This window comes from Carassius gibelio, chromosome B7, assembly GCF_023724105.1.
Source record: "Carassius gibelio isolate Cgi1373 ecotype wild population from Czech Republic chromosome B7, carGib1.2-hapl.c, whole genome shotgun sequence".
Lineage (NCBI taxonomy): Eukaryota > Metazoa > Chordata > Actinopteri > Cypriniformes > Cyprinidae > Carassius > Carassius gibelio.
Genome location: NC_068402.1, coordinates 28,135,467 through 28,160,962, shown reverse-complemented (window position 1 = coordinate 28,160,962; position 25,496 = coordinate 28,135,467). Strand labels below are relative to the sequence as shown.

The window sequence follows — 25,496 nt, the reverse complement described above, 5'->3', positions numbered from 1 at the left end:
TTGAAGGGCTGCCATGTCCACATATTATAGCAAAGTTTATTAAGGCTCTTTGGCCTTATTGTTTAGGCTCAGCTTATAAACGATCCAGTTTTTGAAGTTAATAAAAGAGGAAGGTGCTATATTTTGGAATGTGGCTTACTTCCAAGATAATGTGTTTGGATGTAAGTTTAATATGTGACCCTGCACCACAAAACCAGCCTTATGTATACATTTTTCAATAATGAGATCTATAAATCAACTGAAAGTTGAATAAATATGCTTTCCATTAATCTACAGTTTATTAGGATCGGACAACATCAGCTGAGATACAACTGTTTGAAAATGTGGAATCTGAGGGTGCAAAAAAATCTAAATACTGAGAAAATTGCCTTTGAATTTGTCCAAATGAATTCTTAGCAATGCATATTACTAATCAAAATGTACGTTTTTATATATTTATGGTAGGAAATTTACAAAATATCTTCATGGAACATGATCTTTACTTAATATCTTAATGATTTTTGGCATAAAAGAAAAATAGATAATTTTGACCCATACAATGTTTTTTTTTTTTTTTTTTTTTTTTTTTTTTGGCTATTGCTAAAATTATACCCCAGGGACTTAAGACTGGTTTTGTTCGGCTTGTTATCATTTTTTTCTTGCTATGGCAAGATCTGGCAACACCAAGGAGTCTGTTGTAAATGTGGTTGTCACTACCTGTATTTTTCAGGATTCAGTTTGGTTGTAAAATGCAGTTGTAACTCTTGTAATGTACTAGTGTGTGTACAGTACAGGATTAAACACTTAAAAGTGAACTGACAATCGAATTAGCTGACCAATATGAATCTGAAAAAAAAAACAGATGCAGTACAAGTCAAACATCCATCTGAAGCATGTATGTATGCTTACTTTAAAAACAAAGCACAGATGGATAGAATACTTGGAAAATTGCACACAAGTTGTATAAACTACTATTATGTTGCTTTTTGGTGTTTAACAGACCTTGGTCAATGTGAACCTTGGTTGTATGGTAAGAACTATGTACCAGTTCTTCAAATAATTAATTTGTGTCCCACATAAGAAAAAACTACAGCATACAGGTTAGGGAAAGTAAACGATGACAGAATTTTCACTTGTGGGTGAACCCTCCCTTTAAGACATATTTCCAGGAAGTCTTTTTTTTTTTTTTTTGGGAGATTTGGCTAATTTTGGACTGTTCTGTTTATTCTGTTTTGGTATATTTCCTGATCACTTCCTGGTGACATCATAAGGGTGCACATTAACAGAAGACAGTGAAGAGGCCATGTTCTGCAAAATGTTAACATGACATTTTCTGGCCTTTAAAGGCATATATATGAGGCTAAAAAAATCACCATAAAAAAGGATTCCAACCCAGCACTGAACCCAGAAGTAGCTACATTCCATTTAAATTAAAAAAGGACAAAGAAACTGAAAAATGTTTTGGCTTCTGGTTGACAGCATCACCCTCATTTATTTTGTTTTAAGGCTTCTTTTTCTCTCCATTTCTTCCTCTTCTCTACTGTTCCTCACAGCTTTTTGCTTTTCTTGAACAAGCTCTTGATCTTGGAGCGTTTTTTCTCTCCATTATCGCAAGAGTCCTGGGAGGAGGTTGGTTGGAGTTGCTTGGGCTCCTTGACAGATTTGCTTTCTCTGTCGAGTGAGCTAATCGAGGGGTAGTGACCCTCTGGAGGCGTCCCACCAGCAGATAACTGCCCCATGCTGTATGACTTTTCCAGAATGCCATTATAGGCCAGAGCTTTGGTGCCAGGGTGAAAGGTTAAACTTTGAGATTCTGGGAGGACGGAAGAGTGTGTAAGGTCAGGAGAGCCCTTGTGAACTGAAGAGGAGTCAAGTGGAGATGAATGGGAGGATGTGGAAGGAGGTAAGGTCTCTATGGTGACAGTCTGGGCCTCCTGCACCAGGAGAAGAAGTTCCTCACGAGAGATTTTACGAGGTGGGGTATCCGTGCCCGTAACACATGTACTTTGAACAGAGGGACTGGAGAACTTCCTGCCCAATGAGGAACTGAGAGAATCTGAATCTGAGCATGTATCCTGAGGATCTCTGTGAGGATCTCTGTGTGACAGAAATATAAAGAAAAAAAAAATAAACATATAAAAATCATTAATCAAGAAGATACAAATACTGCAATTTAAAAATTGTTTTCTATTTTAATATATTTTACAATTTAATATTTTTCTGTGATGGCAAAGCTGAATTTTCAGCAGCCACTGGTCATTCTAAATCAAGTCAAGTCACCTTTATTTATATAGAGCTTTAAACAAAATAAAACAAAGCAACTGAACATTCATTAGGGAAACAGTGTGTCAATAATGCAAAAAATAATTGTGATTTGGTGCTCAAGAACCTTTTCCTATTATTAGAAATATTGAAGACTGCTTTATATTTTGAGGAAACTGTAATGCACTCCAATTCAAAAGTTTGGCTTTAGTACTTTTATCATATAGAAATGAATTGTTTTAATCAGCAAGACGGAATCAGCATTCAACTGATCGAAATCATTTAAAATCATTAAAAATTGTATTTCTATTCCATAGGAATGCTGTTAACTGAACTTTCAATTTATCTATCAATCCAGAAAGAAAATGTATCGCAATTTCCACAAAAAATATTAAGCAGCATAAACTGTGTCCAACGCTGATAATAGTAAGATCCATTATTAATAACTGAGCACCAATAATAAGTGACAATAACTGAAAACCAAAGCAGCATATTAAAGTGATTTCTGAAAGATCATGTAACACAGTTTAAATTTCAATAGCATTTAACAATACAACTTTTTTACTGTATATTTGATATATATCACCTTGGTGAGTTTAAGTGACTTTCAAAAACATTTAAAAAACATGAATAATTCCAAACTTTTGACAGAAATACATTCATAGAAATTAATCATATACAAACGTGATGTTATAGAGATAAATGAACACATTACCATGTACAGAATCTTAAAGGCGTCATATGATGCTGCTAAAAATAAAATGATTTTGTGTATTTAGTGTAATGGAATGTTTATGTGGGTTAAGATTAAAAAAACGTAAAAAATTATTTCCCACATAATGTTCATTATTGTTTATTTTCTCTATGACCTGCCTTCTAAAACATGTTGATTTTTACTAAACTCATCACTCTGAAAAACGAGGTGTGCTGTGATTGGCCAGCTATCCAGTACATTGTGATTGGCTGAACGCCTCAAGTGTGTGATGGAAATGTTACGCCCCTTATCATATTGTGATGCCCTGTCTGGCCAGAGCGACGAGACATAAACATTAAAACCCATTATAAACATGATATAAACATGATTTCTGTCCTCTATTTGGAAGGCAAAACAAAGTATTTTCGCTTTCTCATCGAAACAGCGTCACACACCGTGGCCTTAAGTGAGCGAAGGCCTAGAGTGAGCAGAGGCGGGACGGACTTGAGAACGGCACTGGGACTGGACTCCGTTTCGTCCACGGTGAAAGCCAATTCGAGATCCACAGTGCAAAGTTGATGTATTTTCTAAGCTACCAGAACAGATCAGCTCCCGGGATGACAAAGCGGCTATCGTCCTCTTTTGAAAGGCCAAACTAAGTAGTTTCGCTTTCACAACCAAACACACAACGTCTATACGACATGGATGCAGCAACAACAAAACTACAATGAGAATAAAAGGTACGCCTTCTTTCTTTGCATGAAAATCTGGGCGGCGTTATGCAAATCTTCCCACATAGTGAGGTAGAGATGTGGGAGCATGTTAAAACGAGCCGTTTTAGGGGTGCATGGTTGACTCTTTTAACTTTTATATAGAATATCTCTTTGGGTTTGAGAATTTAGTCTATGCAACTTTCCAGATCTTCTTTAGGCACCAAGAGCTTGTAACACTCCAAAGAGAAAGGAAAAACTGAAATCACATCATATGACCACTTTAAATAAATTAATATATAGAAAGAGAAGCTGTAGATGACATACCCCTTCCTTTCTACAGTGAAGAAGATGTGATCATCGTCTCCCTCGGGTCTGTAGGCCAGTGGGGCCGAGGCCATAGACAGCAGATCAGGGTCAGGAGAAAGGGATGAGGGTTGAGACATAAGACTTCTGCGAGAACGACAAACACTGCTGTTGCGGGTCAGAGGAGGTCGAATCAAAGGAGCTGTGAAGAAAAGACAGATCTTTATGCACTTACACATGGTATACTCATTACAACAAAGTAGGTAAGTTTAGGGACCAATTCAAATGATTAACTAGTTTCTAAATTCAAGTTTGCTTGATAGGCAATCTGACCAATCATAATGGGGAGCAAATTAACATTGGTAGACTATACCAATATATATATTTCCTTGACTGAAAAAAGACACCTTCTGATGTTCATTCATGTTTATTTTGTGAAGAGATCATCGGTTCATGTGCCGCTTGAACTGAGGCACTACAGCAATCTAACACATTAACACATTAAGGAGCTACTTTTTTATGAATTTCTTGAAAAAAAATACAAGACTTTGTTTCATACCAAACGTAACCTTGCGTAACCTGCTCGTTGTCAGTGTCCTCTTTGTTTGGCAATTTATTTTTCATTGCGTGAGACCATGATGTGTGGAATTAGAGAGCAATTTAGGCATCACATGCCTATAATGTACTATATTAAAAAAAAGTGTATCTCTGCAATGTTTTTAAATGCATACCGTATTTTCCGGACTATAAGTCACACTTTTTTTCATACTTTTTTTCATGCGACTTATAGTCAGGTGCGACTTATTTATCAAAATTAACATGACATGAACCGAGAGAAATGAACCAAGAGAAAACATTACCATCTACTGCCGCAAGAGGGCGCTCTATACTGCTCTGTGCTCCTGTAGTCTACCACTGAGCAGCATAGAGCGCCCTCTCGCAGCTGTAGACGGTAATGTTTTCTCTTGGTTCTTGGTTCTAAATAAATGCGACTTATAGTCCAGTTCGACTTATATATGTTTTTTTCCTCATCATGACGTATTTTTGGACTGATGCGACTTATACTCAGGTGCGACTTACAGTCCGAAAAATACGGTACATTAGTTAAAAAATAAATTAATTTAAAATCTCACAACATTTTCACAACATATCTCACAATCCTGGGATTAAAGAGAGGATCTTACAGGTGAACTGTGGAATGATTGGTGGCATATCCTCGTCAAGATCGTCCACCCCGCCAGCGATTGGGTAGGGTGGCACCGACATCCGCGGCATGACCACCCAGCTGTGGTCAGCGTACAGGGAGGCGGTGAGGCTGGGCAGCCCAGAGTTATTAACCACTGGAAAGCCACATATCTTCTCTATTTGCTGCCAGCGGTGAAGGCGTTCACGCAAACAGGCTGTGACCTCTGACAGAGATTTTCTAAACAGAACAAAAGCACTAATAAGCTTTCATTTAATGCGGGTAACCATTAGCGATCGCTTGTGAATTATGTGTGCTTACTTAGCCTCAAGTATTTTGTGGTCTACTTCATCCAGCGATGAGCTGTGTGCAACATGGAGGGTACCAAACACAGAGCTCCTCTTCTTCTTGATCTTTTCTGCCTGAAATGTACACAACATGAACACAGAAGCACACAAGTAATCAAAATACAATGATGCTGCATTGATGTGCACCAGTCGGCTCATATGTGATCTGCACATTTGTTGGATGTACTGAAAGCAAGCTCATCTCTCATGCTGCAGTGACTGCTAATTGTTTTAGCTTAACTGCTGATGACTCATTCCAGATGCAAATAACCAAACCATGTAGTTAAAAAGTCATTTAACCACATCATTAGAAATCTAAATTAACCGGGGGAAGTTTAAGCTGCATTTTTGTCAGTCACTGAGAGAGAAAGTGAACCAGATGTTTGTTTAGGTAGATTTAAACTGAATATTAAACTTCACTTTTAATGTGTAATAGTTGATGCCTAAGTAAATGTTTTCTAAAGTATTCCAACTTTCAAGTCTGTTGGTACAAAAGCATTTTAAACAATAAATCACTCACCTCATCCTTTGCGACCGTGAGCTGAAGCTCAGCATTCTGTTTTTTAATGTTGTAGTACTGTACTTCCACCTCATGTGTGAGCTGAAGCCACATCTGCAGGGCTTCTGGCACCGACCAATCTGACTGCATTTCCTTCTCTGCTCTTTTCAGCGCCATTCGCACCTGGAAATAGCCAACAAACACAAACAGTCTTTGGAACTTGTAATTTATTACTTGTAATGTGGTAAGACAGAATTCACAACCTGAGGAACGATGCATTCATTTAGAGGTGTTTTTACAGAAATTAAATCTATTATTGTTCAGTTATCATGATAGCATTCATTTTAGATTTACACACTTCATATATGCATGATGTAAAGAAAATAACTGGGAGTGGTTGTTTTAAATTAAAATTGCTTACTGTGTAGTCAAAAGTCTGGCTTCCCTTACAAAAACAAGTATACTTCACTAATATCAATGAACTAGTAGTATTCTTGTACACCTGTAAAAATATATATATATATTTATTTATTTACTTATTTATTTATTTATATTTGTGGCATTTTGCCTTTATTTAGATAGGACAGTGTAATAACAGGAAGCAGCTCAGGATCGGGAAACGTCCAGAATGTTACTGGCTTATGGATATTGATGGATATGATTTTTCAACATATACTAAAGGCCGTTTCACACCAAGGTAGTATTACAAGTCCACACCTCAACTATAACCATAACAGCACAGAGGAACGATAGTTCTGGAGTCACTTTCACAAAGATTGTTCTAGCTGATCGACAATAAATATACCAACAGCCAATCAGAATCCATTTAGCTTGGGCATGTGAAGGGGCATATGATATAACTGCAGCACAGGTTTACACTTGAAGCATAATATATTTAGAATGCTTAGCAAAATATACTTGTCCAAATATTTGTCAGTATACGCCAAGTAGACTTAATGCATGCTATCTTATTTTTAGCTTTCATAAAGAAACCAATAGCACACTTTAAACAACAGAAATGTTTATTAGTAAGGGTTATCACACGAAAGACTAACTAACTCCTGTGTTGGATATATAGTGGTTCCTACCTGCACTAGTTCCTCCTCTGCATACTTGAGTCTGCTGAGTTCACATTCAGCCCCCTCTCGCAGCTCTCGCAGTCTGCTGGCTTCTCTCTTAGCCCCGCTGATCTCATCACGCATCTTCTGCTCCAGGTTCTGCTTCTCCACCGCCACCGTCCGGTTCTCCTCCTGAGCCTTTTCCAGCCTTGATGACACCACAGAGAAATTTAAGTCACATCTGAAATCTGGTGTGTTGCAATGTGAAATAACAATGACCAAACTCATGTTTGTTCACCCTCATGTTGTTCCAAACCTAAATGACATTAGAGGAAAATAAAAGAAATAGCATCTCAACTTTTCCATATAATGAAAGTGAAAGGGTTATAGACTGCCAAGCTAAGGAAAAAACAAAAGATGTCATGTCATAAAACATTATGAATGTAATGCCATACTTCAGTGAAAAGGAATCTCACTGTACCGACGTCACAATGTGTTATGGATGTGGATAAAGACAGTAAAACTCAGTCTGTTTTTTACACACAGCTTTCTTACAGCTTCAGAATTGTTAGCGTGAGAGTTGCATGGACTTTCTGACATATTGGAGCTATTCTCTCCTTTTGTGTTCCACAGAGAAAGTCATGCAGATCTGGAACGGCATGTGGGTGAGTAAACGATGACAGAAATGTATTTTTAGGACGAACTCTTCCCTTGAGGGTACTTATAGAAGAGCTTAATGAGCCTTCTCATAACAAGAAATGAAATATTATGTTATACAGATGATAGAATAAGACAGAATATCTCTCTCACTGCCGGTTATTTGCTTTCTCTCTCACCGGCTCTGTAGCTCTGTCAGACTCTGTTCAGCATGCTGTAGACTCTCCAGATCTTTCATCATCTTGGAGACGTGAATTTTAGACGACTTGTTCTGTATGTATGCAAACCAGCAGCCGCCCACACCAATGATGATTGAAATCATCAAAACAAAGTCCTTCAGCCAGTGATGGTGAGGACCTAGAGGAAGAAGAGAGAAAACCAGAGTATTTATACCCACTAAACAAGCAAATATTACAATAAAAGAAATACTTCTATACATAGCTTGGTGTAAGAAACTGTCCAAACTTCAGTGAGCTGTTAAATGCTGCAACCAGACTCTGGCTGTCAATGAGTCATTTTGACCCACTTTGAAAACAGATTAAACAATTCATTGAAAAGATCTGATAAAAAAAAAAAAAAAAAAAAAAACTATTAATTAATGGTTTCTCTCATGAAAGTGCCAGGTTTGGTCTGTTTCTCACACTTTGAATTTCGCACATACACTGCACAGTTCGAGAAGAAGCGTCTAATATGCTTATGAAGACTGCATGTATTTTATTACAATTACAGTAAAATTGCAATGTTATGAAATATTGAGTATTGTGAATTTAAAACAACTGTTTTTCTATTTTAATATATAAGCTCAATTTTCAGCAGCCATTATTCCAGTCTTCAGTGTCTCATGATCCTTCAGAAATAATTCTGATATTCTATTATTATTATTATTACTACTATTACTATTAGAATTACTATTATTATCTTGACAAGAGTTATTTTGCTTAATTTTTTTGGAGAAGCTATGATCAATTATATTTGCTGAATACAAAGTTAAAATTGTATTTATGTATTTATTTACAATGATAAAGTTAAGGTGTCCTTGCTGAATGTTAATCTTAAAATTGTACTGACACCAAACTTTTGAATGGTAATTCAGTCATACAGACTACTTATGAAACTTTTGTGTTACTACTGCATTCTTTCTGTACCTTAAAAGCTGCATATCAGTATTATTTGTGTTCCAAAGAAGCAAGGTCATATGGGTTTGGAACAAAGTAAATTTTGGGCAAATGTTTCCCTTTACATAAACAATTAAACAAGCCTTATTAGAGCTTATGTGAAAACACTTACGTAGTGGCGGTCCAAAGAGCACTGCGTCCAATGCTTTTAGATTTAATTTCTGTTTATGTCGTTGGTCTAATATCTTTAGCTGCATTGACATAAACGATGGTTCATTGGCCGCTATTCTGTAATGGAAAGGAAAAACCCAGCAGGTCAGGGGGTAAGAAAAAACCAAGATCACATTAAATCAGCCAGTTTCCTCGGACAAAAAAAAAGGTCAGTTTGTGATTTCAAACTTTACTTGGAAATTGTATTGCTTCCAATTAATCTATCTGAAGTGTCTATGAAAATCTTGGTGTGGTGAAAAACGAATTGCTTTAACTGCAATACAGTCTATGTGACTGTGTGTGTGTGTGTGTGCAAGAATGGCGAGTTCAAGCTCAAAGGACTAATTTTAAGAAGTGAGTACTAAATGACTGAAAGATCACATGCACTGCCACACACATACTAAGCTTAGCTGCAGGTGAAAGGTGATCTGCTGCTGTGACATCATTTCATGAGTCATGGAGAAGTGGCCATGAGGGGAAACTCAACACCCTAAACCTTTCTTTACCCCCAATGTTCATACAGTACTCATCGTTACCGTCTGTGTACTGACGCATCATCACCACTAGAGGGATGCACTGCTGTTAAAAACTCACAACTGGTGATTTTTATTTACCCTGTTAGATTCTAATACACTTTAACACGAGTGTGGCTTAAATTATATTACATAAATGAAAAACAGAATGTTTGTGTGAGGCTGACAGGTTTAGGGGCAGGAGCATTATAACTATGTATAAAAACAATGCAAGTCAATGGAAAGTCCATGATGAACAAAGTGTGTGTATTTACCGAGGTAGCGTGTTGCCGTCTACTTTAAAGTCTCTGAAGTTTTTTTCGTACTGAGGAAGCTCCACTGACTCTTTCAGCCACTGAATTGCATCCTCCAGTGTCCAGTTGTGCACTGAGGAGAGAAAAAGACCAAAATGAGGGGGGCATGAAGAATATATATATATATATATATATATATATATATATATATATATATATATATATATATATATATATATATATATATATATATATAAACTTACTTAAATGAAAAATGTGTAATTATTTTACATGTTCTGAACCCAAAACAAACAAATATTTATGAGCTCAATGTTCAGTATTCTTTTAATATTTGGCCTTTGGTCAGTGTCTGTACATCAGTAAAAACACACCAGGGTTTGATTGTGCACACTGAATAAAATAATAAAATAATAAAAAAATTAAAAATAAATAAAAATAAAAATATGGAGCAAAATATTTCTAATTCTGCATTTTTCTGTTACTTTTGTGTCACTGATTAAGTGACCTTTTAAAGAAAGGCCAGGCGTTATTCCATTGAAGCTTAAGATACTCTTTGGATCATCTCAAATCATGCTGGAGAATATGATCACCACATTTCACACACCAAAAAAAAAAAAAATAAATAAACTTCAGTCAGGAGAGCCTGAGTCCAGGTCATATAATGGTTTCAATTTCTATATGACTAGATCTTAAAGCACTAAGGGGAAAAGTGACACACTTAAATGGAAGCATCAGGCTAAAGCGCATTAGGACCCCTCTCTACAGTATATTCATCACCACTGTTGTGATTTTGCCATGCGATCAGACATGTTCCTAGATCAACATCTTTTATTGATCCTGGCACAACATTACTATCCAAAAACACAGACACTACAGTATCTCTAACCTTAAACCTGACCATAACCATAATTTATCCCTAAAATCAGAGCCAAATGATAGCCCCAGTGTCTTCTCAGAGCTTCAAAAGAGCCTGAGGTTGTAAGATGACATCACTCCAATATAACACATTATCTTTGTTTAGAAATGTCTCTCTGAGCTTGTTCAATTTAGTGACATCACTCCATTAAGATTATGACATCACTACTAGGAAACCCCAAGACCAAACACAAATTAAATTCCTGGAGATTATGTTGAAAGTCCCATTAAATACTTTACAAATAAAAGATACTTAACCTTATTTATATTTATGATTTTTTTTAAGGTTAATGAACTTAACTGATAAATAACAAAAGGTATGGTTACACATAAATTGATAATAGCTAGCCAATAGATACACACACCTGTCATCAACTGAATTCTATATTTATGGGGCAGGGTTGGGATGTAAATAAGTTAAAAGACAGATCTTTCTTGTATTTACTTACAAGTTTGGGGACTGGTTTGGGGACAAATCCTGCTCAGTATTGGTTCAAATTAATCCATACTTCCATTTTTTGCTCTCACATTTAAATAATATGAAATCGTCCTGCTCATTGGTGGCTGCAAAATATATCTACCACAGTATAAACAGTACAGCATAATCTCTATAAGTGAACAACTGTCTCAGAGTGCTGTACACACAACCCAGCCCACGTTTTCTCTGTCCATCTTTCTTTACCTTCTGATATTTTCCAGCCCCTCCACAGCTCCTCCACCGTGATGTGCTGGTCCTCTCGGTGAAGATTACTGTGTTTATTAGTCTGGTGCTGCTTCATGTCCTCTATGATAAACTGCAGAAGAACAACAGGATAACATTACTGCTCAGACCACAGGAAAATGACTTCTTACGAAGTAGTTCATTCATGCCATATCGTATTTTATTTGCCTTCAGGTTACAGGTGACAGAGGGTTTACTGGTTTCAAAAATACCTTTTGATATAATGCAAATATTTGTAATGCAAAAACGACACTAAAGAAACATCGCATTTGAATGTCATATCTGTCGCCTTAGATTAGATTAATTCATTCTGCAGATGCTTTGAACCACAGCAACTAACAAATGAGGAAAAACAAAAGTGATTAATCATAATGAGCCAACAACATTTGCAGAGCCACAATGCAATTTCAAAAGATGAGCAGGAAAATACATAACTAGAGCAGAGTTTTATTGCACAATAAAGCTATTAGAATTTGACAAGCATACGCGTGAGCTCTGTGTGGTCAGGTCTGTGTACACTGTGTATCTCTCTTGTGGTTCTACATATTTGTGTGCTGCACATACAAGATGAAAAATGTCATTTTGTTAAACTGCAGTTTGTTTGTCCCTTCTCATGTTGAATTATGTTCGCTATGCTCACTCATATCCAACAAATGAGGAACAAGACATCTTTAAAGTCGTGTAGGCTAATTTAGCAACTCTCTCCCTCACACACTCACACACACACACAGACACACACACACAGGAATCTGCTGTGTCCTGAAAGAGGACACCAACTTTCAGTGGCTGTGAGAAGGAGAAATTCTTGGGCCTCTTCTCGAAACACTTCTTGAGCCCAGGAGCACCTGCCATAACCAGAAACAATCCTCAAAACAAATGTCACATTCTCACTAAAAAAAAAATCAGGTAAGCCAGAAGAGAAAATAACCAGTATCTTCGATTTCAATCTTGAGTTTGAAGGAAATGGTGAGGGCCACTAGTGACGTCATAAGTGGTAGTAAGTGATCCATGCAGTGTATGTCTGCAGTAAATTAAACAGAGAGGTGCATTGTGGGACAATTTTGTGTAGTGTCAGTTTGCATAAAAGAAGGAAACTTCCACTTCATCAGAAGCGTGCATGTGAGAGAATAAAGAGGACATGTGAAACTGTCATTCAAACATCAAAAACACACACACAAGCAAACACACATAATTCATAACTTCTGAACTATTCAAATAGAGTTAATGTTCAAGTCATTGTTCAAACTTTGTGTGTTTTCAGTGTACTTTTATGTCTTGATTCTTCCTCGACACAGGCCGTTCTTCAGTTTGCTTTCAGGGGTCGGGCATGGCTGTACAGGGTCCTCCCCTTCAGGCTTTCCCTGTCCCCACATGTCTTTATGAAAGTCGCAGGGGTGCCCTTGCCTCCTTAAGGGGGAGTGGGCATCAGGCATCCTCAACTATCTCCAGCATGGCCCACTCTTGAGAACAGTTGTGTGCAACCATCACGCCTACATGTTTCCACACAATCATCCCCTGGATGGACCTTGTCTTTCTATCAGACTGAGTGCCCTTAGAACAAGTGTCTCGGCATGTTGGTGTCACAACGGATGCCTCCAGTGCAGGTTGGTGTGTTACATGCAAGGGGCAAGCAGCATCACTGGCACACAGCTGACCTCAGGTTTTACACAAGTAATGCGTTTCACCCAGTGAACCTTCTCTCACAGACACTGTGCAAAGTAAGGCAGGATGAGGAACAGGTCCTGATGGTTGCACTGTACTGGGCCACCTGGACCTGGTCTCCGGAACTCAGGCTCCTTGCGACAGCCCCTTCCTGGCGCATTCCTCTGAGGAAGGACCTCCTATCTCAGGGGCTCAGCACCGTGTGGCACCAGTGTCCAGATCTTGGAACCTCCATATGTGACTCCTGTATGGGACGCGGCAGACTTAAGTGGTCTGCCCACCGGCAGTGGAAGACACTAGCATGCATGCCTCAGCCCTCTCTAAGAGGTTAGCTGTTGCCTTGAATTTAACTCATTCGCGTTCTCGTTGTGGTATCCTTCTCGCCGAGAAGACCCCAGAAGATGCACGAATAGAGTAGTGCTTTCTTTGTTTATTTTGTGTCAGCATATAGTTACTTGTGTAACTTCTCATGTAACCGTCTTTAAATAGGGAAACCTTAGTGATGTGTCGTTCTTGAACGATTCGTTCATTTTGAATTAATATTTAATGTGACTCGGGAAGAACGAGTCGTTTCGGGGGATGATTTGTTCAGTCACGCATGTGCAATATTCTATAGGTTCTGTTCCACTAGTAGTAATTCACCTGTGTCAGTCAATGCTGTCTTGAGCCAGAAAGAGAAATGATTAGTTCATAGTTTGGGTCAATCGGGTTTTTGACTCGTTCCTTAATCATGTGACAGCCCCATGCGCTAACCCAATGCAATCTGATACGGAAAGAGAATTGATTAGTTCATAGTTTGGGTCAAACGGGTTTTTGACTCGTTCCTTAATCACGTGCAGACCCATACGCTAAACCAATGCAGTATGAGCCAGAAAGAGAATTGATTAGTTCATCTCATGAGTCTTCGGATCAAGTCATTCCTTAATCACGTGACAGACCCATACCTTTAAAACCATTGACATTAAAAGAATGCAGTATTGAGCCAGAAAGAGAAATTATTAGTTCATCTTTCGGGTCTTAGGGTTGTTCGTTTTTTTGTCACGTGACGTGACAACATTGGCTAGAGTAATTAGTTAATATACAACCTTCCTTACAAATGGGTGCATAGTACTTATTATTATTATTTTTATAATAATTATGCTTTAAATGTTGTCCATATGATGGCAAAATTATTTTTTTTTCTGTGTTTTTCTTTTTTTACAGTGGATTCTAATCTTCAAAAATGACTTTAGAACTGTAGTGTTACTTGTTTAGGATTCAAAATGATATTTGGTTTTCTTTGTCAATATGTCCTTTTTGAGCAATCTTCTTGTACATATATTAGACCAAAAGGTCAAGTTTCCCTAGGAAAAGCAATTGTTATACCAGCAAACTCAAAATTGGTTTAAAAATGAACAAACTAGGCTATAAATACTTTGTATTGTAGGCTTGGATTATTATATTATTATATAGCCTAGTGTTTATTTACTGATAGACAGTCAAAAAAAACAAATTAATCAATATTTTATTTATAACAGGGTTTTATTTATTTATAAAATAATAACACAACACAGATCCTGAAGAAACGGTAACAAAAACACAGTGACTGAAATGTCAGAAATAGCGTATGGGGCTGTCACGTGATTAAGGAACAACTTGACCTGAAAGACTCAAGAGATGAACTAATCAATTCTCTTTCTGGCTCGGACTGCATGGTTTAGCGTATGGGTCTGACAAGAGATTAAGGAATGACTTGAACCCGAAGACTTGTCAGACAAGAGATGAGGTGAGATAATCACAGACTGAAGACCCAGGTAAACAATGAATTCATCTTTTCTGTATTTTATAGCATTTTAGTTTTGTATTGTTTGTAGTGTGATCAACGTTTGCGTAAGTACTAGATGTGCTGGGGAAGTAACACATAACATGTTAATTACATTTTGCTAAAATGAAAGAAAGACTTGAAAACAGATTTGTTCATTTTGCTGAACATGACTCAAAAGTCTGAGTCAGTAAAATGATCTGAACCTCCCATCACTAGAAAACACTGAAGTGTTTTGTGGCTTCTAAATTCAGCCCTGTTTGGGCCATAAGGAATGAATGGTGCTAAGCTAAATGCTAGCATACTGACACCTAGGGGTGCACAATATATATCAGCTGATGATTAATGTGCATCTTGTCAGTAAAGACAGTTATCTAATCAGCGGTAAATAACAGCTGCTCTACGTGAAATCATGCACCTGATGGTATACCGCTGATTAGATAACCAGCTTTACTGACGAGATGTGCATTAATCATCGGCCGATATACAGGTGCTGGTCAGATAATTAGAATATCATCAAAATGTTCATTTATTTCACTAATTCCATTTAAAAAGTGAAACTTGTATATTATATTCATTCATTGCACACAGACTGATATATTTCAAATGTTTATTTATTTTAATTTTGATGATTATAACTGACAACTAAGGAAAATCCCAAATTCAGTATCTCAGAAAATTAGAATATTGTGAAAAGTTTCAATACTGAAGACACCTGGTGACACACTCTAATCAGCTAATTAACTTAAAACTCCTGCAAAGGCCTTTAAATGGTCTCTTAGTCTAGTTCTGTAGGCTACACAATCAAGGTGAAGACTGCTGACTTGACAGGTGTCCAAAAGACGACCAGTTGTCCAAAACACGAGGATTGTGAAACAAAACCCATTCAAAAATGTGGGGGAGGTTCACAAAGAGTGGACTGCAGCTGGAGTCAGTGCTTCAATTACCACTACGCACAGATGTATGCAAGACATGGGTTTCAGCTGTCGCGTCGAGCCACTCTTGAACAACAGAAAGCGTCAGAAGCGTCTAAAGACAAAAAGAACTGGACTGCTGCTGAGTGGTCCAAAGTTATGTTTTCTGATGAAAGTAAATTTTGCATTTCCTTTGGAAATCAGGGTCCCAGAGTCTGGAAGAAGAGAGGAGAGACACACAATCCACGTTGCTTCAGGTCCAGTGTAAGGTCAACGCAGCTGTATACAGTTTTAGAGCACTTCATGGTTGCTGCTGCTGACCAACTTTATGGAGATGCAGATTTAATTTTCAAAAAAAATAAATAAAATGTAAAAATCCCTTCAGTTTTTTCATTACAAATATACTGATTATTAAAACAAAAACAGTTCATCAAAAAACAGTTTTCCCCAACAGTTCCCCAAACATTCACTAAAGACAAAACAGATCATGTTTGGATGAAAAACCTCCTTAAATACTGTCATTCTGTGTATAGAGTATGTGTATATTTATCACGACCATGCGTGAAGCAAGCAGAGAAACAAGGTACTACTCTCAGAAAATTATAATTGTAGATGTTTAATTACTATTGGGAGCATTGGGATCACTAGATGATGGCTTAATTAACTCATTTTTGTTAAAACCTGAAATGCGTCCAAAATCGACACTTTTTCCTTTTTTATCACTGTCTCTAGTTCAAAATTAGCCCATTGCGCATATATATATATATATATATATATATATATATATATATATATATATATATATATATATATATATATATATATACAGTAATATTTTTTTAAATAAATTTAAGATTACATTAAATTAACAATGTGTCACGAACAAACATGAATTAACTATTAGTTTGATGAATAATTAGGATTAATAAATTAGTAAAAATGTTCATTGATCACGGCAATATAAAAGAAAATAACCTTATGATAAACTGTCATAATAAAAATAAGAATACATTTTATTCATAAAGTGCTCTTACAAAGCGCAAGTTAATAATAAATAAACAAACAATATTTTAATTCCACATAAATATTCACATGGCTGTAGATTAATTTTATTTAAAAATAATTTTGTTATCTTAAAACATAATTCATCTAAACACCTTCTGGAAGACAAAATGGCAATTAGCATTCAGAGTCACGTAAATCACGTCACAGACTAGATTATATTTAACTGTGTTTCATGTATAGATCACGTCCAGGAAGCCATGCATATTCAAGTGACATGATAACTTGCCTGTTCAACCATGTAAAAAGCCTTTAACATATTCAAACAAATTATATACAAATCCTACATGAATATGCATGGCCTTTTCATCATGTACACACCAAAGCACACACACATAGTAATGTAGCAGCCCTATGGGAGAAGTGCTCATATGTCAATACTCTCTTCTTGCAGGCAAGAACCAATGTCAACTTTGCCCTTTGAGGTCCCAGGTAGGTGTAAGCTTTGCTGACCTGTTTTTAAGCCCCCGACCCCCTAAAAAATGCATGCACACAAACAGAAACATGTCCACACACTCCAACACATTTTATATTATATTAAATAAAATGCAAGTAGTAAGGAAACACAATTTTTAAGGTCAAACCAACATATGCTTACCTCTACACTCTCATTCACTTCAATTCCTCCATCGTTGTCGTCATCTAGCTGCTTGTGAATGTGCCGAAGTGCCTCTAAACTGAAGCGGTCGGCTTCATTCATACATGGAGGGATGACTATTAAACACGGGTCTGCGGGGAGAGACACACAATTACCTTTTGTCCAGCTAAACTCAAGCTTAAACTTAAGCTTTTCAATGTAGTTCAATACAAGTTTATTGCAGACAACTGATGATAATTATTATGTATGGTCACTTTCAGGCCTTAAATGCCTGTCAACAAGACTTTCTGTTGTTGATTAATAAATAATCATATTAATCATCAAGTTTTTATCCTGTCTAACTGTCTGTACGTGCGAGCATTTGCATGTCTGGGCATCTGTAGGGCTCTGTTTACGGTGGCGTGCTTTCACCGGTCTTGACACGCTTATTAGGTTGCATGCTGTTGATATGGCAAATGGTGCTGGTATTCGTTTGGATCAAATCCTTGCTCTTATTTAAGAGAAGACGTGTGAGGAAAGAAGAATCAATCCAGTTTTAACAAGACTATTACTGGAAAAGAGCCCTGATTGGATGACACATCACATATCAATGAGGAGCCCAGGAACATTTTCCCATCGACAGACACATTACACAAAAAAGCCCCACATATATAAATACATGATCTCCTTCAAATTTGAAAGCAGCTGTCTCCGCTTGCATAAAGATAAATATTTAATACAGTATATGAGAAGAGTGTGATGTTATGCATGCTTTTTTTTAAAGGATTCATTTTTGAGTGATTTATCTCTTTAAGTAGGATTAAACTACATATGAAGAGTTCATCTGCAAAAAAATAATATCATAAAAATCAAAAAATCATGTTTGATTAAATAGTAATAAAAAAAATACAGCTAACTAACACAGTTAAACACAATAAAAACAGGATTTATGAAAATTAATTATGTTTTTGTAAATAAATGTTCTTAATTCTAATGTCTTAGAAATATGGCTAAAGTGTACTGTAGAAGCATTTTGTGGTAAACCAAAAATATAATATAAGGTAATTTCTACTGAAACTTGAAATTCTTGTATATTCAAAACTATTTCAAAATACACACGATGAAGTTGCAATTTAGTACATTTAAAGTATGCTCTCTTTAAGTATGCTTATTTCATTTATATAATTTTTTCTACAAGTATTTTAGAAGATGTTTATATACATTGATATACATTAACGTGCACAATTAATGCACTTTTTTAAAAGGTTGGATCTGAGGGTCCCCAGACACTAGTTATGTTAAAAACTATTTATGTTAAATGAATGAAAAGCACAGAGCTACTGTATCACCAACAAAAAAAGTGACTAAAGTCCTTCCTTTTATGGCTGAACAACCTCAAAATTCTGCAAAACAAAGTTAAACAAAAGAAGGTCTTTTCTTAGTATTTGCATTATGCCTTGTATGTGTTCCCCAGTCTGATTGCATAATCATATTTGTGTACCAGATGTCCCTGTCCACACTCATTTCCATGTGTGTTTTTTTTTTTTGCATAAAACTCCCTTGTGCTGATGGGTGACATCACAGGAACACTGTGACAAGAAGAAATGCCTAACAATTACAAATGCTGCACGTCAAACAGCAAAGTCCACACAGAATTTGGGATTTTATAAAAAAAATAAAAATAACTAAACTAATAAAATGAATACATTTGTGACATAGATCATGTGACTCTTTGTTCAGATTTGTGCATCCATTTCTAAAATCTTTGGATCATGACCATCAGGTTTCACACAAAAGTTAATGCATCCGTCACAAAAGACATTTTGAAATTTGTGGTAACTCTTATGTAAAACTTTATGCTGATCATATGAAATAAAAAATTATATTAAAGGGGTCATATGATGTTGCTAAAAACAACCATATTTGGTGTATTTGGTGTAATGAAATGTGTTTATGCAGTTTAAGTAAAAAAAAATACTATTTTCATTATTACATAATGTTCATTATTGTTTCTCCTCTATGCCCCGCCTTCTGAAACACATAATTTTTTTACAAAGCTCATTGTTCTGAAAAGCTAGGTGTGCTCTGATTGGCCAGCTGGCCAAGCGTGTGACGGAAATGTTACGGCCCTTACCATACTGTGATACTGTCTCGGTCAGAACTCCGGCGCAACATAATTACTGATTAAAATGACTTATACTTTTTACGTGTTGTGTTTCATTGCGTCCAGACAGAAAGGAAAACTTGAAAATTGCATCATATGACCCCTTTAAATAAAAAAAAGTGGCAAAAATCGAAACAGAAGCATTTCCACAAGTGGTCTCATATTTACATAGTCCACTGTATGCATAATTAAAAGGAATAAAAACAGAACACTTTTAACAGCATATTCAGATTAGCAAAGAAAACCAAAAGACTGCTGATGATGTGCAGGTCACTTTTCATTCAGGTGACATTAATAAACTTACTACAAAGCCCCTCTAGCACATACAGCATGTGGCAGGAAGGGACACAGTGAGGGGGAGAATAAACACGACCAAATAGCAAAAATAGTTCTGGAGAACAAAATGAGTGAGTGTAAAATTAGGAAGCACAAAGTTATAAATAGATTTTTGTTTCCAGTTGTCAGGAAGTGGTTTATCTCAATGACAAAGAACAGTACGGGCCTCCATGAGAAATAAATGAACTCCTTAAATGAAGGCACGAGTCACAGATAAAAGATGAACCGCCACTTGCTAAAACTTTCTTTCCATGAAATAAAGGGAAAAGTAACTCTCAAACAATCTTCAAAAGCCACTTTTAACTCAAGCTATACGAACGACAAGCCACACATCCCCTCTGATCAATTCTTTTTCAGGATATTCGTAATGGCGAAGGAAATCAGTTGTTCAGTTCTATCTGAAAAGTCACCAAATAAAAAGTTAGTATAAAAATGCCTATAAAAGAGCGATCAATGTCTATACATAAATATAGCATAAAAAAAGAAAAAGAAACACCTCTTTTTTTTAGGATATTGTATTTATTATCATTGTATCATTTTGTACTGTATTTTAATACAATTATACATTATTTATGGAAACTACTAAATAAATAGGTAATAAGCATTCTGTAAATACACTCCCAGAAAAGAAAATGCATAGAAATTGTACCTTTATTGGTACAACACCCTCAAATGTTATGTACTTTATTCACCTACTAAAATAATCCCTTTTTTTCTCAAAGTCGTGTGGCCCCTTTAATCTAACTGGTAATTACAGAATTGCAAGAGAGAAGCGGGGTGTAAAGTAAATGCATACTGTGAGAGATACGATATGTGCTTGGGACACTCGGAATGCAGATGGATGCCTGGCTCAGACAGGAGTAGGCACACTGCTCAAACACTCTCAACACACGCATCAGCTTCAGATGATGTGGCAATAGGAACAGCTTTTTATGTAAGTATGTGTTCATTCATCGCAGGAGAGAAAACAGAGAAAAACCAAGAGAGATATGAGCTGTCAAGAGGAGCTGGTGGGCTGCTGTGACAGTCTCCTAGACTGGGCCTCTCTAGAGAGTTAAGATGAGAAGTCCAGTCAAATGAGTAGCTCAATGAAATGCAGCAAGGTGACGCATACTGAAAGTAAAACATTACTTCAAAGAAAGAGGGAGAATCTGAGAGAAAGTGGAATGGTTCATGCATCTTTACCAGTTTCCCCCTGAGATGCTGTCATGGGACGGGAATAATACCAGTTCTGGATCAGGGACCTCTATTAGTTTTGGACCACCCTTGCTTTATCATGCTACCAGTATCTCAACATGTCAACATGGGTCAAATTTGTGTAATATGGTATTAATTTTTAACTAAAACAACAGTGCTGTTTTTGCAACTTTATTACTTTAAATTTACTGTAACGTTAAATCATCACATCAGCCTTACAAGATACATATAATAATAATAATAATAATAATAATAATAATAATAATAATGAAACAAAAAATAAATACAAGTCAATTCATCATAACTTTGAGGCAATAATGATGTAATATCACCATAATTCAAAAGCCATAAAAAATGACACATGGATTTATGAATTCAGGAGTAATTTAAACACATTCTTATCCTTATGATACATTTAGGGATTCCCAAACTTTTTTTGTCAGTCAAAGCACATTACTTGGCCTGATTTTATTTTAATTAATTATTATTATTATTATTATTTTTTTTTTTTTTTTTTTTTTTGAATTTCCTAACTTCCTGTTTCAAATTAGCAAGATCACCAAATCATAACAACAGTTTAAAAGCAAAAAGGTAATGGTAAAAACGGCCCTCACCAACCCCTTTTGCTTCTGTCTTTCTGAACCTCCATAAAAAGGCATATTATTCCTCCATGGACAGGGCACCTATAATCCTCTGCTTATGATATTGCATAAGTGTGTGTTAAAATACTTACAATATTTTTTTCAAAATCTGACAAAGCTCACAATCCACAAGTTCATACTTCCAGAAAAGGAGACAGAGCTTGTGTGCCATTACAGTAGGAATGTGCGGATTGAAGCTGAAACTCAAGACATGAGTGACTAACCACCAACGCAGAGGGAGACAGAGACTTAATTACACCAGATACTTATCTATGATTGTATAAGCAACACTGAAGATCAGTTTTTGCACTAGGATAAGAAAAGAGAGCAGTGTGCAGTCATGAGAGGGAGAAGAACCACACATGATCCGTTTGTGTTTGCAGATGATGTGTAGAGGTAGTCGCACATACTGTGACTTTAACATAAAGACAGACATCCAGCGTGGTCCCCGCTGTATGAAGAAACTTCTCCGATAGGGTCAGTCAGTTTGAAAGAGGGGGGAGGTCCACCCTCTTACCTCCACGGCCTAATGACAAATGCAGAAGTCACACTGACACGCACACATTGCCTAACTGAAGGGGTCACAGCAAGTCGATTAAGGCCAGGCAACTCTCCTTTTTTTTTTTTTTTTTTTACAGTTCGTGAGGATGCATTTCAACGGTCATCAGCATCAGAAATCCTTTGAGGTTTTTATTTTTTTTATTTCCCACCTATTCTAACCTATGGTTTCAAGATTATTTAGCTATACAGCTAGCTACATAAAGGTAATGCAGTAGTGTTTAAAAAAGCACAATCTGCGACAACACTATTCAATTTGGAAAGAAAGAAAGAAAGAAAGAAAGAAAGAAAGAAAGAAAGAAAGAAAGAAAGAAAGAAAGAAAGAAAGAAAGAAAGACTTAGTCCTATAAAAATCAAGTATCAAGTAATCATCTAAAAAGTGTGTCACAATGTGTGAACCGCTGGTTTAGGTGTTACTTGTGTTTACATATATTAGAGGAAACCTGTACAGTGAGAACAGTGAATACAGAGTGTCTGGTGGTCTCATACTGAAATGAAATAGGTCAAACAAGTAGTAGGCCTCCTTTAGATCACTGCCAAATCATAGACACTGTGAACAGTAGTCTAAATATAAAGACAAATGCCTTGTTAACATTTGTTTAGAATGAAAGCATTTGGTTATAGTGATATTTGCATTTCCATTGACAATGGCACTATATTTCTTCAGCAAATATCATGAGAGAGACAGCTCTTGTCAAACAGTTCTTTATTAATCTGACTTCTCAAAGCCACGTCATAGTGAATATTGAGAGTAGGCAACCCTCTGAACTTCCTGTTTAAGAACTGCGAGTTCCTGTTTGTTTGGAACCACTTCCTGCGACCTCTCCTACAGGTTCTCTAGAATGCCACCACCACAAACATGACTTCTAGCATTTAAGCAGGGAAAGACATCAAATATGGTCAACAACAGTACTAGAGCAGTGTGGTATAGCTCTATTACACTGGCACAACCAGACCTTTAAAAATCTCCAGTTTTACTCCTTTTTCAAATTTCCATTTCAGCTTTACAAAAGGCATACATCCAGGAATTTCTGAACAAATTTTCCCCAAGAGCATTTACGCTTTATTTTCCAGTGGTTGAAGAAGTTTTGCCACTCATCCAATGACTTCATCAGCAGTCTGATGGCAAGCATCCATCGAGAACTTTGTTGAGATTGAGAAGGTAAACATTGTGCAACAGCATTGTAAACTGCTGATTATATTTCAGTTAGAATACGGCAATGTCGAGTCTACATGGGAAAAACTGAATGACAAACAACTTATATGGACACAAGTGTATTTGCAGTAGATCAATTTAACTGATAAAACTCCACTAGAGCACGTACAGTATTGCAGTATGTTATGACCACACCTCGCTCACTGTCCACAGAGCGGACATCAGAGAATGATGGATTTAACCTTTGACCACATCCGAGGCGCCACTGGAATAATTAGGCCTTCGGTCTATCCACAATCAATTAGCCGAACAAAGTTAATGCGGAAGTGCAGCACATAACAACACAGCTACAGAATGTGTAACTCTAGCAGTTTGTGAAGCCGGATAAGTGGCCTTTGAGAACACACCTGTTTTTGGGGGCCTGCAGAGCTGGATTACAACTAACCTCAAAGCATATGCTAAGTCTTCTAGCACTTCAGCCCACTTTACCCACAATGCAAAGTAAAATCTCCAAAAAAAGATGACTTGATTTACTATTTCTCACTGAGCACTGCTTCAAAAATATAGCTGCATAAAAATCTAATATATGTGACCCTGAACCACAAAACAAGTTAAATGCACAATATGTAAGATTTTACTACTTGCACAGTGTGATATATTTCACACAGTTGTGCATTTATTAATGTACCAAAAGTTCCAATGATCTTTAAATCCAGAGAAATTCCCCCCCCCAAAAAAATATATATATATATATGTATATTACTATAAACTTTTTATTTTTTAAAATTGTTTACACTTTTTTTAGATACTTTTTAATAAAATATATATAAAATAAGAATAAGAATAATAAAAAAAGAATAAGAAATAAAATACTGCTGCAAAGTTCTCCACTAAATAAAATACTCCCAGTCTCAAACCAATATCATATAATAAAATATAATGAAAAATATAAATAAATACTATGACTACAGTGCAGCATTACCAATCCCAGCTTGTAGGCCTGCTCATATTTAAAAAAAATATATAACTTTTCCGAAGTGTAAAATGCAGCATCAACAGTTTCAGTTTTTAGACCTGATCATATTTCGTTATTGCGTTGGTCCAATCGGAATTAAGAGCAAAGGTCTGTTTAAATGCCGACGGAAGCTGCTTGAATTACAATAGTTTTTTTCGTAGTTGTAGTGATGTTCACACTCCCGTAATTCCTTTTGAAAACCTTAGGCCGGTGACACACTGGCATATTGCACCTGTCAAACATAATCTATTTTGCCGTCAATACTGTTGACGGTGTCCTTTATCAGTAGGCTTTATATTTATGCTCAACATGAAGTATAGATATTGTTGTCGTGAAGACAAGATCCTGGTCTGTCGGCGCCTCGGCGGCTTCCCTCTATGTCACCTACAGTGGCAGCAGCGCAGCAGCACACCAGCGCCGCATCAGGCACGATTCTGCTGTGCAAAAGACACAGAAAACGCGAAGCAGCCGTCACGCAACTCAGAAGCAGCAGAAACGCCACGCTCACGACACGCAGCCAGTGTGTCACCGGCCTTAGAATCCATCATACAAAAAATATACATAAACATATACATATATATATATATATATATATATATATATATATATATATATATATATATATATATATATATATATATATATATATATGGGGGGGAGCAGGGGGACGTGTGGGATTTCCCCTTTCTGGTCAATGTATCCCCGCCTCTACTTAATTAATTTTATCCCTGGTGGGGATAAATTTATCCCCCCCTCAAAGTGATCAGTGCTACTACACTAGTGGCGAGATGGATCACAAAACTTATCACTGATCCATGGTATGAAAAGTAAATTTTATTTTAAAATGCGCTACTTTAGCTCGCTCTGATATAGCTGCCGCTCAGCCTCTCTGTATTCACCACTCTGCAGATTTGCTCAATGTCCTGCCCGCAGCGCTATCCGATTGGTTACACCTCACAAGTAATAATCT

At 36.6% G+C, this 25,496-nt stretch overlaps 1 protein-coding gene across 3 annotated transcripts in view; it reads right to left on the bottom strand.

Annotated features, from left to right (window-relative positions):
* Window positions 1-1,434: 1,434 nt before the first annotated feature.
* The window catches only part of stim2b (stromal interaction molecule 2b), a 49,119-nt gene continuing 25,057 nt past the window's right edge, over window positions 1,435-25,496 (bottom strand). For 2 of the 3 annotated variants that reach the window (XM_052562091.1, XM_052562093.1), the window contains 11 exons: window positions 17,481-17,611; window positions 11,405-11,516; window positions 9,808-9,919; window positions 8,983-9,098; window positions 7,875-8,052; window positions 7,069-7,246; window positions 6,002-6,163; window positions 5,456-5,556; window positions 5,136-5,374; window positions 3,973-4,153; window positions 1,435-2,076 (listed from right to left, as the gene is read on the bottom strand). In XM_052562091.1, coding sequence (XP_052418051.1) covers window positions 1,527-2,076; window positions 3,973-4,153; window positions 5,136-5,374; window positions 5,456-5,556; window positions 6,002-6,163; window positions 7,069-7,246; window positions 7,875-8,052; window positions 8,983-9,098; window positions 9,808-9,919; window positions 11,405-11,516; window positions 17,481-17,611 — 2,060 coding nt within the window. In that variant the 3' untranslated portion in view covers window positions 1,435-1,526. The remainder of the gene's footprint in view (window positions 2,077-3,972; window positions 4,154-5,135; window positions 5,375-5,455; window positions 5,557-6,001; window positions 6,164-7,068; window positions 7,247-7,874; window positions 8,053-8,982; window positions 9,099-9,807; window positions 9,920-11,404; window positions 11,517-17,480; window positions 17,612-25,496) is intronic. The other variant, XM_052562092.1, reaches the window with a different exon arrangement.